Source organism: Ilyonectria robusta (genome assembly GCF_021365365.1).
Source record: "Ilyonectria robusta strain PMI_751 chromosome Unknown BGZ61scaffold_12, whole genome shotgun sequence".
Taxonomy (NCBI): Eukaryota; Fungi; Ascomycota; class Sordariomycetes; order Hypocreales; family Nectriaceae; genus Ilyonectria; species Ilyonectria robusta.
The window spans coordinates 256,273-271,019 of NW_025764446.1; the positions used below are offsets into that span (position 1 = coordinate 256,273).

General features: G+C 54.4%; 7 protein-coding genes across 7 annotated transcripts; 4 read left to right on the plus strand and 3 right to left on the minus strand.

Annotated features, from left to right (window-relative positions):
• Positions 1-114: 114 nt before the first annotated feature.
• Positions 115-1,244, minus strand: BGZ61DRAFT_533425 (cell division control protein 42; the record flags this gene model as incomplete). The annotated part of the gene is made up of 4 exons (XM_046254003.1): positions 115-180; positions 253-631; positions 830-949; positions 1,222-1,244. 4 exons carry the CDS (start codon positions 1,242-1,244, stop codon positions 115-117), a joined length of 588 nt encoding a protein of 195 aa, XP_046103093.1.
• Positions 1,245-3,182: 1,938 nt separating this feature from the next.
• On the plus strand, positions 3,183-3,560 carry BGZ61DRAFT_44940 (uncharacterized protein). The gene has a single exon (XM_046245610.1). It carries the CDS (start codon positions 3,241-3,243, stop codon positions 3,493-3,495), a length of 255 nt encoding a protein of 84 aa, XP_046103095.1. The 5' UTR covers positions 3,183-3,240; the 3' UTR covers positions 3,496-3,560.
• Positions 3,183-3,993, plus strand: BGZ61DRAFT_453545 (uncharacterized protein). Its single transcript, XM_046246086.1, has one exon. It carries the CDS (start codon positions 3,539-3,541, stop codon positions 3,896-3,898), a length of 360 nt encoding a protein of 119 aa, XP_046103094.1. The 5' UTR covers positions 3,183-3,538; the 3' UTR covers positions 3,899-3,993.
• Positions 3,994-6,656: 2,663 nt separating this feature from the next.
• On the plus strand, positions 6,657-8,499 carry BGZ61DRAFT_453548 (major facilitator superfamily domain-containing protein). The gene is made up of 3 exons (XM_046246087.1): positions 6,657-6,864; positions 6,923-7,061; positions 7,115-8,499. The coding sequence occupies exons 1-3, from the start codon at positions 6,667-6,669 to the stop codon at positions 8,296-8,298; spliced, it is 1,521 nt and encodes a 506-aa protein (XP_046103096.1). The 5' UTR covers positions 6,657-6,666; the 3' UTR covers positions 8,299-8,499.
• A 310-nt stretch (positions 8,500-8,809) lies between these two features.
• Positions 8,810-9,412, plus strand: BGZ61DRAFT_533427 (uncharacterized protein; the record flags this gene model as incomplete). Its single annotated transcript, XM_046254004.1, has 1 exon — positions 8,810-9,412. The coding sequence occupies one exon, from the start codon at positions 8,810-8,812 to the stop codon at positions 9,410-9,412; it is 603 nt and encodes a 200-aa protein (XP_046103097.1).
• A 44-nt stretch (positions 9,413-9,456) lies between these two features.
• On the minus strand, positions 9,457-10,887 carry BGZ61DRAFT_533428 (uncharacterized protein; the record flags this gene model as incomplete). Its single annotated transcript, XM_046254005.1, has 1 exon — positions 9,457-10,887. The coding sequence occupies one exon, from the start codon at positions 10,885-10,887 to the stop codon at positions 9,457-9,459; it is 1,431 nt and encodes a 476-aa protein (XP_046103098.1).
• Positions 10,888-11,048: 161 nt separating this feature from the next.
• On the minus strand, positions 11,049-13,600 carry BGZ61DRAFT_392156 (Neurochondrin-domain-containing protein). Its single transcript, XM_046242844.1, has 3 exons — positions 13,026-13,600; positions 12,666-12,972; positions 11,049-12,616 (listed from the first exon to the last, which is right to left on the minus strand). Exons 1-3 carry the CDS (start codon positions 13,415-13,417, stop codon positions 11,393-11,395), a joined length of 1,923 nt encoding a protein of 640 aa, XP_046103099.1. The 5' UTR covers positions 13,418-13,600; the 3' UTR covers positions 11,049-11,392.
• Between the last annotated feature and the right edge of the window lie 1,147 nt (positions 13,601-14,747).

Sequence of the window (14,747 nt, forward strand, 5' to 3'; positions counted from 1 at the left end):
CTGATCTGGGTTGAGACTCCTGTCGACGGAGCTTCCCTTGTCTGGTCACCAAATGCCTAGGGGAGGACGGACAATGGTGGCCCTCGCCGGGCCGCGGCTTTGACCTTGCCCCAATCATAGGACAAGGCACTTATGCGACTTCTTCTTCGGGGCGGGGGGCTCCAAAGCAGCAACGATGGCCTGTGATATCACGAGTCAGTTCCAACCCAGGCGCAAAACAACACTCGCAGGGTCCCATTTCTCATCACATACCTCGTCAAACACATCCTTCAACTTGAACTGCGTGAGCGCACTGCACTCGACGTACTTGACGGCACCCAGGTCCTTGGCCATTCGCTCGCCATCCTCCCTCCTCACAGGGGCCATCTTTTGTTTCGAGAGTTTCTCTCGGACACTGGGGTCGTCCCGCAAATCCACTTGGGTGCCGACGATGAGGCAGGGAACGCCGGGGCAGTGGTGGTGAACCTCGGGGAACCACTTCTCGCGGACGTTTTCGAACGAGGCGGGCGATGTGACGCTAAAACAAACGAGGAAAACGTCGGTCTGGGGGTATGAAAGAGGTCGCAGTCGGTCGTAATCTTCTTGACCAGCGGTATCAAACAGGCCGAGTGTGTAGGGCTCATCACCAATCCTGTCACCAACTAGTCAGTTGGTGTTCGAGAACCGCAAGACCGCATGCGAAGCGACAAGATCCGCCCGCCATGTTGCTAAGCCACAGCTCTCGAGATATTTGCTCGGGCCGATGACTTGCGACGACACCAAAATAGTACCAATCGCTGGTGGGGTGCGAGGGGCAAGCGTAGATCTTTGGGCGCAGAGATAAACTCACATTACGGTGACGGCGTAGTTATCAAAGACGGTCGGGACATATTCGGAGGGAAACTTGTTGGTTGTGTAGCTGATGAGAAGACAAGTCTTTCCGACAGCACCATCGCCGACGACGACGCACCTGTAGACGCATGCAGTGATCAGTGACAGTTTTGCAGGGAGCAGCAGGGGAGAAGAGAGGTACGCAGTGATGATGCGCGGGTGGATGCCGGGGGGTTGGGGGTTGGGGGGAGAGCTGGAGGCGGTGGGCGACGACGACGATGATGACGATGGAGTCGGTAAAAGGCGAAAGGGATGAGCGATTCGAGGCGAAACTCGACGAGGGAGATGAAGGAGAGGAGGCAGAGGAGGCAGAAATGGCGCAGGCAGAATGCAAAAGGCAGCAGGACATACTTGATAGTTGCGACCACCGCCATTGTCCTCGGCAGGAGCTCGACTACCTAATGCGGGATGCAGGTCCTCGAAGAGAGTGACGATAAGTTGATCGGCGGGCGCGCGGGCGAGCGGGCGAGAGAGCGTGAGGTTGAATCGGGGGCAGAGGAACAGGTCGGAGTCGGAACGGGATGTCGGGGGAGGTCTCGGGGGTGGGAGGCGGCTGATGAGGTGAGGTTGGTTGGCGGAGAGTTGTATGGTGAGGCAAGGTGAGGTGAAGGAGGAAGGCCGTCGTAGGCGGTGGTGATGGTTGGCAGAAGGCAGTGAGCTAGGCAGTTGAGCTAAGCAGTTAACGGGCAGCAGAACGACAGGCCAAGTGCAAGCGGGTGGGAACCTCAAGTGAGTGAATGGGGATTGAGGCGGGAGAATGGGGGGAGGGGAGAGGAGAGAGGGGGGGGCTACAGGCCTACAGAGTGCGACGAGAGGAGAAGAGTGGACAGAGATGTGGAGTCCTGGAAAGGGTACCTAGGTCAAGGCCAAGTCGAAGCAGTATTAACGAGGTAGGTAGGTACCTAGGTCAGCAGCCGAAAGCCAGCCCCAGGAGGCTGCCAACAGGCGCCCAATCGCCCAGTCGCCCAGCCTGTTGGCCCTGCAGCGCCTGGACGGGTGCTATCATGGATGTGCAGCGGAGGCAGCAGCCAGCCCAGCCCAGCCATAAACCAGGCTTGCTTTGGGGGGGGGGGCTACCAGGTGGAGCTCAGCGTGCAGCCAGCCCAGGCCAGGGTAAAAAGAACGCCGTCGACTCCAGTCCAGAGCCGTTCCCAGCCAGTGAGCCAGCAGTGAGCGGCCGGGGGTGCACCGAGACGGCGGGAGGACGGCCGGGGCGCGTGGCCAGAAGCCTTTTTTTTTTTTTCTTTCTTTCTCTTTCCCTTCAATTGCTTTATGTTAGTACGCAGCGGGTGCAAAGGATGGGCATCTACATGCATCAAACCCCAAATACAGGCGGCCACCTATTACAAGCGCCCACAGTCCTGCTCAGCCTACCTTAATACTGTCTCTCCTCAGGCACCGCCCTCTGCGCCGCAAGCAGTCTGTATGGCCCAGCCCAGGAGGCTGGCTTAGCTCGCCCAGCTGCGCTTTGATGGTATGGTACGGAGTACGGAGTACGAAGTACAAAGTCAGCAATAGGTAGCCGTTGGCCTAGCGGCTGGCGTGGTTCCATCCCTGGGCGGCTTTGCACCTCTGCCGTGCTGTCTGTCCGCTCTGCAACGCTACGGCCCCTGGTGATTGAAGGGGAACAGGCCTGTGATGACCAACCGGGGCAGCTGCGGAAAATCGATGTGAAACGGGGGGGAGAGCACTCAGGGGGGGCAGGATAATGGGAAAGGAGAACGATGCCGAGGGACTACAGGCTTCGAGTTGAGCGACAGGCTTCGAGTTGAGTGCCCGGAAAGGACAATTACATTTCTACATGCGGCATCTGAGAATGGCGCGCCATCAGGGGGACAGACATGTACGGAGTAACTTGCCGGGTACGGCGTAACTGGCAGATACAGTGCAAACAAGGCCCGGGCGTAGTTTAGACGTGCAGCGATTCATCAGTGATGCAGCGATTCAGTGATGCAACCATGCAACATTTAACAGCGATGCTTCTTTGTTCACTGCAAGGTAATACTACACACCAAGCAGAGAAGAAAGTGCTGCAATAAGCACAGAAAAAGTTACTCTATCCAGTCACATGATGACCTCACTCTTCGCCACTCCATTTAGTTGGCAAAGACAAAGAAAACACGGCGACCCAATCGACGCCGAGATGGGTCGTGCTGTCTGGGGCCTTTTCCGACATGCGTCGCATCTTGCGAGACAGCAAATGACGAAACCACGGAAAAGAAAGAAAGAAGACGAATAACGGGGGGGAAAAATAGGGGAAGGGGGAGAGGAGGGGCACAAAGGAGAGGGGTTGTCAAGATGGGACGATGGAATCAGACAAGTCGATGGTGGGATTCCCTGGCCCAAGAGTTGTGGCTGTTTGTAAGGGTGATGCCTGTCCCATCCTATCCTGTCATATCCTGTCCTTTCACGCCGTTGTCTGCCCTGCCGTGTGCGTGTGTACTTTGTACTGCAGGGAATCCCCATCAACTTCGAGCTTCCTCTCGGGTCGTGTTCAGCTCCCAGCCGATTACCCAAAAGTTACGCCATGGCCGCCGCCCAACTCTTGGGTGTGAAGGCTTTCGCTCCGGCCCACGGACCGTCGTCCACGTCGAACTAATTAGTACGAAGGAGCCCGAGGCGTGAGGCGGACCTTGCCCTTTGTTGGATCGGATCCTTGGTTCAATGGATGGGCTGGCTGGCTTCGCTGGATGGCTGTCCTCACCCTCACCCTCACGAGAGGCCGCAAATTGAGCCCGCCTCCCTTCCCTTCACTTCACTTCACTTCACTTCCCTTCCCTTCTCGGCTTGCTTCGTCTCCCCGTGTGCGAAAGCGTGCTCCCAAAGCAAATTGCGAACTGCGCATGACGAGGCGGCCACCAAAACGCCGTGGCCAGCCCGCGCCCACTGCCTCGTCGTGCCCCTCGAGGCTCGATGCGAGCAAGGGATCCTCGAGCAGGGATCCTCGACCTGGACCCCCGAAGCCGGGATAAGGCGCATTGAGAATTTGGGACGAAACCAACCGCCGCAGGTTGTTTTGTTTGTTTGATTGATTAATCGTTTTCTCGGGCCCTTTTCTGGGCGACCGGGGTGTGAGAGGACCCTCTCTAATTGACGATGGACGATGAACCACATACCGTACCCCGTAATGAGGAGAAGTACGTCGTAGTCCCGACGGAGCATTACACAACGTGATGCCTGCTTGCTTGCCTCACTTCTTCGATGCCAAGTTTGTTTGTTTGATTGCTTCGCTTATGCGTCCTCGCCTCGTCTCGTCTCATCGTATTCGACGTGAGGCAGACGGCCACCACAATCCGTCTTCGCCAGTTGGACCTCGGCCAACGACGCGTCTTCACAGGGTATCACAAAACCAGCAAACCAACCAACCCTCGACGCACCTTTCCAAGCCACTCTCCGCAAGGCAACGGCCCTCCCGTCTCACGGCCCAGATGCAAATCGCCAGCCCTGTCCAGGACCCAGAGCGCCGAGCCAAGCACGGATGCAGCCAGCCGCCCGCTAACGTTAGAGCTCGCTCCCTATCGCCGGCCTAGAGACCGTCTTCCGGGGCCCTGCAGCGCGCACCCTGTCGACGGACGAGGGAATCACCAACTTCCTCATCTCTGCACGCGCAAACGGCGCTCACGCTTCAGCCCAGGGATATTACTTTTTTTCTGGTCAAATCTCGTCCCTAACAAGGGCCTCCAAGGGGTCCATGAGGCCCCCCGAAAATCATCATCATTCTCCAACTCTTCGGCACCTCGTGCTCGTCTAGATGGGGCCGTCTACGAAGCGAAGGACTCGTCAATCCCGCTTCCATTCCTTCTCTGGACCCCTGGCCTGCCTGCGAGTCGCCAAAACACCTTGTTTCCGACGCCGGTACTTCGTACACGAGCTCTGGTGTCATCGGCATTGGACGTGCAGCCCCTGGCGGTCCATCAGCCGTTCCTCCTGCCTGGGATATCTCCCAAGTTACGTGCTACGTAGTAGCACTTTGCATTGTCACAGATAGCTCTGGTGGGTTTTCGTCCTCCCCCCCGGTTCGTCACCTGCGGGCTTGATCTGCCTGTCTCACCTTAGCCCACCAACTAACGCCGGCCCAACCGCCGTCACGCCGTCACGCCGTCGAAGAATTCCATCAGGATAGCTTGAGACAGACTCCTCCAGCACACGCCGTACATTGCTAGCGTCCCCTACTACGGACTACGGCCTACGGCGCAGCCCGTGCTCTTGCCTAACCCTCCTCGTCACCAGAATCACCGCCACGTAGCGATGTTCTCGCAGTCGTTGTTGTGTTGTTACCTCATCACCACTTCTCACCATCAACGTCCCCCACGACCTCTTGCCACGTCCTCTCGCTTGTCTCCATATCTCAAGGGACATTGCCCCACGCAAGGTGCCTTTCACAATGATTTGACCCGTTTGCAAGCTCCGACTCCAGCCCTCATTGCTTCATGGGCTGTGATGACACGCGCTGGCGTCACTGAAAATGCTGGCAAGCCGCACAACCCCAACCCCAACCCCAACCACACCACGTAACTATTTTACTGCAAACAGGCCATGGTCATTAGTGAAGGAACCAGGCCTTTCTCGGCGTCAGGAAAACGCCAGTTCTTCCCTTTATCTCCACCTCCCCTCCAAGTTTATTATTGCTTGCCCGAGACCCATAACCGCAGGGACCCAGTGAGGGAGAATTCATTAGCTTGATCGGGCTACATATGCACACTGCCGCCGGGCGCTAATCCCACTCGATCAGGGCTGCCACGAGGCGCACTTATGAAAGGATCGCTGCAGTGCAACGGAACAAAATATCATTTGGGACTCGTAAGAATTTGACTCCGATGTATCATTTAGTCGGCCCGGTTCAGTATATGTTTGAAATACACAGCGCTGGTTCCCATCCTTCTGCATCTGGGGTTGAAACCTCGATATTGGTTGGCCGCGCAAATCTCCCCGATCGAGAGTCAATTGACTACTGTAACCTAACCTTGTTGAGAACAAGGGTCATCTAATCTTGTAGTCTGGGTGCATCTTCTGGAGGACAGGCAACACAGCAGCCAACCACCGAAACCAACAACTCAAGTCCAAGAACCCATCAAGAAACCAGAGTCAAGTCGGCAGCAAAACGATCCAATTAACGTGTTTTGCCCCTATTAAATTCCCACTGCTCCAGAGAGCCCATTTAGACAGGCTTTTGGAATTTGGCCACGCGCTGTTATGAATAATTGAGTGCCCTCTGTACACAGGCCAGGGTTCAGCAATTCAAAAGCAACCATCCCAATAGTCAAAAGACGTCGAAAGCCACGCCATGTTGATCTTCTCGGAAGATACCGCGCTGATAATTACTAACCCGTGTCATATCACCATTCAAGGACAAGGACTGGTTGTTAAACAGGCGGCTCGATGCAACCTAAAGGCCAGCATTACGGATTATCCCCACTACCGTGTCTATATGTCCGTCGTACTAAGGTTAATAAAATCCATATGGTTTGTGACTAGAGTGCCAAAGCTCATAGACGTGTCAGTGGTCCATGCATATGCACTCCAACCACACAGCGGTTCTCACGAGCATCCCGCAGTATGTACGGAGTTTGATTACCAAACTCACGTTGACAAAGAGTATTTCTCCACCCATTCAACCAACTGGTGATAGAAACTTGCTCGCCCTCTGCCTCTTGTATAATTATCCGGGGCTGAAGGGGCGCTAACCCCCATCTGGGCCACTGGATCCCGCGGGTTGCGTGATCTCCACTCGTCATCCTTAAAAGCCCAAGAGGAGGGCGGAGACGGGGGGGAAATAAGAGAAAATTGGATTCAAGAATGGCTGAGGGCATCTCAGCGCAACCATCTTATACGAAAATATACCATCTTCCAGTCTCGACTCGAGAGCGAGGTGTTTCCAGAGACCACACGATGACCGCCATCAAGTTGCCACGGCACGGCAAGCCGCCAGTTCTGCTAAAGTTGCGGTCTTCCGCGGGCCTAATCGTTACCTGTTGTTCCTTTGCTGTCTTCACCGTAATACCACCTCCTCATGTCCTAAGATGGAGCGCCAGGCACTAACTCGGTGGCACAGGATATCTTCTTGTACGCCGTCATCGTCCCTATAATGCCCTTCTCGCTGGAGAGGCAAGTCGGCCTCGAGGCAGACAGAGTGCAATATTGGGTGTCAATATCACTTGCCGTCTATGGGGCAGCACTCTTGATATTTTCCCGTATAGGCCCCGTCCATCTCCTAGTTCCCGTTCAGAGACTCACTTAAACGCAGCGATATGGGGCTACATTGCCGACCGCATCGGGAACCGTCGACTGCCCATGCTCACCGGTCTCATCATGTTAACCGCAGCAACCGTAATACTCTGTTTGAGTAAGACACTCGCCATGTTCATGGTCGGCCGCGCCTTGCAGGGAATCTCTGCATCACTAACCTGGACTGTCGGTCTGGCCCTCGTCATTGACTCCGTGGATAGCAACGACGTCGGCAAGGCCACGGGGTGGGTCGGCATGTCGGCGAGTCTCGGTATCCTGACGGCACCGCTGCTTGGCGGTGTTGTGTACGCAAAAGGGGGGTACTATCCAGTGTTTGCGATGTGCTTCGGCCTGTTGGTGGTAGATATTGTGCTACGTCTCGTCATCATCGAGGTCAAGGAGGCCAAGCGATGGCTAGATCAACCTTCCAACCTGCCGTCTGAGGATCCCGAAGTTAATCGCGAGGGCACTTTAGCAACACCAGGACCCGAGAAAGATGCAGAGAATACACAGTCCGAAGTACCTGTATCGCCAAAAGAAACATCACGTACTTCTCACTCTCCTATTGGGACCCTGATCAAGCTCCTGCGTCAGCCACGCCTGTTAGCCGCGCTCTGGGGAACCCTTGTCCAGGCCATCATCCAGACATCATTCGACAGCACCCTCCCGCTACTCGTTTCTGATATTTTTGGCTGGGACTCGATCGGCAGCGGACTCGTCTTTCTTCCCGTCATCCTCCCCAGCTTTGGCTCCCCGCTCGTGGGTGCGTTATGCGACAAATACGGCTCCAAGTGGCTGGCCACGTTCGGCTTCTTCTTTGCGACACCGTTCCTCATCTGCCTACGGTTCGTCTCAGAGAACAGCATGGCCCAGAAGGTCATGCTGTGCGGCCTCCTTGTCGGGATCGGCATCGCCATGGCGTGTGTCTTTGGGCCGTTGATGGCCGAGATCAACTGGGCCGTCCAGGGTGACGAGGAGGACTCGGATGAGGTTCCAGTGGCTCAGGCGTATGGGCTGTACAACATGGCCTTCTCGGGCGGTACGATGCTGGGCCCTATCATGGGTGGATTGATCAGGGACACGGCTGGGTGGGGAACGGTGGGTTGGAGTCTAGGTCTGGTCTCGTTTGTATCGGCCATTCCACAGTTGATTTGGACAGGGAGGCCTTTGGGAGTGAAGTTCCAGACTGGATCACGATCATAGGCAGATTAGTATGCGCGGTCAAAGGAATCCCAGCTTCGAGACATCATTAGGATTGAACCGCAAATAAAATACAATAGGAGGTATACATACCTGGGAGTATTATGATCAAATATCCTTTCCTAAACTTGTTATTAGGAGGTATATGGACTGCAAAATAAGTCTTAGAAAATGACCTCTTGGATTCTCCTCCATGTTCGACTACGATGTTGTCTTCATGGCGGTCAGTCCCAACCGCTGCCTTAGACGAAGGCATCCACCAAAGCCGCACATGCGCTAAAACGAATTGATGCAGCTAACGCACCAACAGGCATCAACTTCGGCTTCCACGACATCCACTCTCCCTCACTCATTATTCAACTTCAATTCTCACCCGTCTCACCACGTTGGATCTCTAGGGATTTCTGCTCTTTGCCCGAGCACCAATAGACGCCCTTCAGCTCCCGGCAATTCACCCTGCTCCACAAACGGAAACTTTCAGAGGCTGTCGCCCTTGACAAGTAACGCTGTCGCAATGGAACAACAACACATCGACGAGCTCCTAGAGCGTTACCTCGGTCTACTAAATGAGTACACTGTCCTGCGTCAAAGTCTGTCTCAGCTTCAGTCTGGTGTGTACCAGAACATTGCGCGAGCAAACTTCTCTGGCGAGCGGGGTATGAGGTACGGCCAGGACCATTACGATGAGAGGATGCAAGCCGCTCGACGCTTGGCCATTGGTGTGGACGGCAAACTACAGCCCACCTTTACCGTTGTCGATGCCCTTGTGGAGGAACTAGAGGAACCTAAGAATGAGACTTCTGAGGAGACTGAGAAGCAAAGCGACGAAAACGATGATACGCCAGCTCCGAAGAGGAAGGGCAAGAACAAGAATCCTCTGCACTGGTTTGGACTCTTCGCCCCGATGCCGCTCCGCACTGCCCAGACTCAATCAATCCAAGCGGTGGAGGACATCATTCCCCGGCTCGTCTCTATCAACGCCGAGATGCTCAGTCTCGAAATTGAGGTTCGTCGAGCGCGTAAGCGAAGGGCCAAAGCAGAAGCCGCAGTGAAGAAGGGTGAAGCTACAAACGTCACGGACACGCAGCCTCAGACAGCACCTGTTGAAGCGTCGTGAGAATAGGTTCATATTCATAGACACTCAATGCTCTATCGGCCTTCCTATTCTAGGTGTCCCCACAGGTTGTTCAGACTCTCAGCCAGAGTTGGGTGTGCCCATACAGCTGCCTCCAGGTCCCACCACTTCAACCCGCCCATCATGGCTGTCTGCACAATGGACATGACCTCGCCACCCTCGATTCCTAGACATGTGAATCCCAGGATTTCACCTGTCTTTGCGTCCACCGTCGCCTTCATCATCCCGCGCGGCTCGTCCGTCTCCAGCGCCCGGGCGACATAGCTCATTGGCATCTTGGCCGTCTTCACGTCCCGGCCCTCGAGGTCCCGATCGTGCAACCCGACGTGTCCTAGCTGTGGGTCGGTGTACATACAATATGGTGTGGAGGTACGCGAGCGTGAGACCTGCGTCGTGGCCATAGGGGGGGTCGTGGATGGCATCTGGTCAGCCAGGAAGTTGGTACGGATAATGCGGAAGTCGTCGTAGGAGATGTGTGTAAAGGCGGGGCCGCCATGGACATCGCCGAGCGCGTATACGCCCCGAGCGGTGGTCTGGAGCTGGTTGTCGACAATGATGTGGCCCTTGGTGGTGGTCTTGATTCCAACGGCAGATAGGTTCAATCCATCCGTGTTAGGCACCCTGCCCGTCGCCACCAGGAGATGAGAGCCAGAAACCTCGACCTTGTTTGACGACTTCTCGGCGGTGACTGAAAAGGACTTTGCGTCCTTGGCACTTGATACCGATGCCACAGTGGTAGACAGATGGACGGTGATGCCATCCTCTCGAAGAATGTCCAACATGCACTGCGCAACATCCTCATCCTCCCGTGGCACCAACTGTTTGGCCCGCTGGATGATGGTCACATCAGCCCCCAGACGTCGAAAGAGTTGCCCAAACTCCAGGCCGATGTATCCCCCGCCCATGACAACCAGATGTTCCGGGACCTCGTCGAGTTCCATGATAGATGTCGAGTCCAACACACGTGCCGGGTCCACGTTGTCCAGTCCCGGGATTGCTGGTCGTGAAGGCCGTTCTCCAACGTTGAGAAACACCGTCTCGGCACTCACTTCTTTCTCTCCCCCTTCATTGAGGACCACTTTCAGCTTCCGGTTGCCCACGAAGCTTGCGTCTCCCATCAGTACATCCACGCCTGCCGTCTGCAGTCCTCTCACGCTGCCGCTATTCCACTGCTTGACGATGTTCCGCTTCCGCTCCCGAACGCGGACCATGTCAACTGCCACAGATCCATCGCCAGCCTTCACGCCATAGTCGGCACCCCTACGTGCCAGGTACGCCGCCCGTCCAGACGAGACCATCGTCTTGGTTGGCGTGCACCCAACGTTGACACATGTCCCACCGAGGGCAGTTCGCTCCACCACCGCAGTCTTGCGGCCGGCGTTGGCGAACGCCTTGGCAACGGGGTTCCCAGACTGGCCGGAGCCGATAATTAGGACGTCGTAATGCGTGGCAGTCATGCTGTGGAGAGTCCGCGGGTGTGCTGAACGAACCAGGTTGGTGAAGTGATTGAGACGGTTAATGGGGGCTCTGAGAGCGTTCATATACACCTTAGGGTAATTAAGTGTACTTTACCACTTGAAAATGGCAAGAATCAGTGGATAAAGGGACAATATTGCGGTTTTATCTTTGGCTTGTATGATTTTGCTAGGTTTCATATTTTAATGCTGCACCTAGATCAACTGTCTACTTAAATAGATATAACCGTCATCTCTCGGCGGACTCGCCGTCTACCCCTCACCGACTTGACCTCTCTCATCGTCGTAGACGAACTTTGATCACACTGACGACATGTGAGGTGTGTCGGTGTGCTGAATAAGCACCTAACCTGTTTGTGCAAGGCAAAATGCAGTTTCAGCTACTTCTGATGCTCTGTACTCCGCAAATGGTAGTGGGAATAGCGTGTGAGATAGACAGACAGTTGTGTAATGTGTGTGTTTTGCGCAACACATGCCATGGTCTCATTCATCCACCCTGGGCTAAGCCACCAAGCGTAGCCAGAACATCCTCCAACATCTCTCTCAGGGGACCATTACGGTCAACGTGTCGAGCAAGTTGTGCAGCAATTCCATTAATGGCCCCAATAGAGTGTTTGTACCTCTGCCGCATCCCACGGTTCGCGCCAACTAGAACTTCGCAGCATAGCTGTAAAGCAGCGAGCTGGGCCTCTTGAACCGAAAGCTCCAACGTGGGCTGCTCCTGGTCAGGGACTCCCCAGGCAGCGACGGCAGTGATGAGGTCCATCCAGGACTCAGGGATGCCACCCGTCTCCTGCTCAACAATGGGGAGGAGGATGCGGACGATGTCAGTAGCGCGGGAGGCGTCAGCGGCGAGGCTGGTAGGCGAGCTGTGCTGGAAGATCAAGGTGAGGTCCCGAGAGAGAACCTGCCAGCCGTCATTGGCGAGAAGAGACTCGCGGCCCTTTTTAAGGTCGGTAACGCCTTCGAGAGCAACCAGGATGGGAGAGCGGAAATCGAGCTTATCCTGTGAGCTAGATTGATAGAGGTCCATAAACATATCCATTAGTCCAGTTGTTTCCTTGCGCAGGGTATCGTTGTCATCCTCTCGCAGCCAGAGAGCCAGTGCTCGGACGGCGGAAAGGATGAGCATGTCATCTTCAGCATTGTCTTTCATCGAGTCCCAGGCCAGGGAGTGATGTGAGCCTGTGACGGTATCGGTGGTCCCAACGCGGGCGTCTGGGTGCAGGCCCATTGCGCCAGCAACAGATGCATCCCACCGGTCACGGAGGTACTCGATGGTAACGGACATGGTCTCGGAGATGCCCTTGCGGAGCTTGAGGAGGTTGTCTGGCGACATGACTAGTGCGTCCGAAGACTCGTCTTCGAGGGACTGGATAAGGTATCCCACGAATATGGAGATGACGTCGAAGGCAGACGCAAGCCTTCGCGATACCTTGGGATACTCGGGTTTGTTGAGCTGCGCCAGGAGCGTAGGGGTAGAGGACCGGATGTCAATGAACAGCAGGTTGACGAATAGGTAAGAGAATGGCTTTTCATCATTCTTGGAGTCTATGAAGAGGAGTTTTGGCACCTCGGCCTGGTATGTCTGCAGGAGAGACGCCGCGGCGTTGGTGTAAGCTGATCGTGCCTCGGGTGTTGGGCGACTGATGACGAGGTTTTGGACATAGTTGACCACACTCTTGAGCCACTTAGGCTGGCGAGGGATGATCTAAATGAAGTATAAGCGAGTGTCTAAAATCAAGGCGCGGGTTCCATACAATTGAATTCGCATGGCGCAGAAAGTAGCCGAGAAATTCGAGCAGAGTGACGGCATCTGTGCCCGTAAATGATGAGACGAGACTCTGAATCGCGGCATCGACCTGGCTGGCCAAGGCAGCTGGGTCCTCAACGACAGTCATGGCATTCAGCCATGCAAAGCTCAGAATATCTAGGACAGGGGCATGTGCTGGGGCGATCTCAGTGAGGGAGGTGATGTCGTCAAGTTTGACAAACGCCTTCGCGCCATCCTGCGAACTAACCAGCGTATGGAGAACCTGCAAGATCATCGTCGTAGTCTCCTTCGAGCTGCACCACCACGGTGAGTAATGTGTTCAAACCTTGAATGTATGTAGTCATACCTGTAGAGAACGGCGCTGACAAGGCCGGGAAGTCTGTCAAGGAATTTGGGGTCACTGCCCGCGCGCTCAGGGAGCAAGATGGCAAAGATGTGCAGGACGGAGACGGCCAGATCGAGCATTTCCTTTGCATTGGTATTGGACGGCTTGGATCCAGTGCGCAGCAACCGGTCAAGGAACTTTGGTGATAGACTGGCCCAGAGGCTCTGCACGGTTTGATCATCATCTCGAAGCTCGGGGGAGCTGTCGAGAACAGATTTGAGAAGGGCCAGTCCAACAAATCTCTGAGTGTCATCCTTGGCTCGTAGAAGAGTCTGAAGCTTGGTGAGGTCCGCAGGACTGGTGGGCTGTGAGGCAGCGCCTTGCGACTCGGAGTTGGGCGTGGAGTTGTCCATCTTGGTTGAATTTAGTCCAGGGTGGGTGGTGCCTTTTAAGAGATTTCCGGATGGCTCAGCATGGCCAACGCTCTAGCTGGGTCTGTACGGGCACTGTCACCCTGCGATTATTGCCAGACAGAATATCAACCCGGGCTTTTTTTACTAGTTTGCTGAGAGAAACGACAAGATGAGAAGTGGGTGCCTTGGTGGAATATGTAACTATTTCCATCGGCATCATTGGGCCCGCTATTTTCAGCACGTTCGACCCACCCCGCTAAGTGCATTCAACATCAACATCATCAATCGGGACCGACCAGTTTTCTTAGAACAGAGGCGTGGCAACGAAGATATAATGCCAACATGATATACAGAAGTAGAATAATTTAATGAACATCGAGATTCTTGTTGAATATTGTATTCGCACACCCAACGCTAGTATCCTTATACACAAATAGCACAAGTCCCCAGTTTCACAAAGGAATCCCCTCTCCCTCTCGCCTATACACCAGAGGCCCAAAGCGGCGCTAGTAAAAGAGATTGGTGTATACTATAATTGTAGAGATCTTTGTCTTATCCATCTGAATTTGACACCTTTATGTTTGTCTACAAAGCCTAGTTCCTCGATGGAATGGGATTCTCATGGCTGTATTGCTCGTAACTCATGCGTATGACCACCCTCATAATAGCCCGCATTTGTATCAATCTTATAGTGCCAGTAGCCTCTGCAGTAAACCAGTAATAAAAAAACCTGTTCAGTAGAATTCTCGGACAAGACTACGTGGATGTGATGTTATTGATTGTGATGATGCGGTAGGGGCAGACTGACTCTCCCACCATCATCACTCCACCGGAGGGCAGAGCAGCACTACAGAAACCTGATGATAACACATAAAACACACGAAAAATGTGTCTTGGTGGTTTTCTTGTTTGCTAGGTCTCCAAAAGCAACGTAGAGAAATCGAAATTTCATTAAAAAGTCGAGTTTTGGCCGGATTCGAACTAACAGCCTTTGCTGGGTCGGAACCCACTCACTTGACCACCACGCCACCACTAGCATGAGTCTTCACCACAACGACATCGCCACAAGCTTGCGGATCCCACCTTCGCCGTGGGTCAGGGAAGCAAAAATCGAATTCAGCATAAAATTCAGCAAAAAATTTGAAGCTTCTCTTTGATAGAGCGTGTCATCCTTAGCGCAGGGGCCATGCTAATCTTCTCTGTATTGTTTCAAAATTTGACCTGTCCCGAAGGACGAAAACTGAGCGAGTTAGTTTGGTATATAAGGGCAGTATCGCAGGTGCACAAAACTAGGCACCCGCGTTGTGGCCTGACGTAGCTATGCATGCAC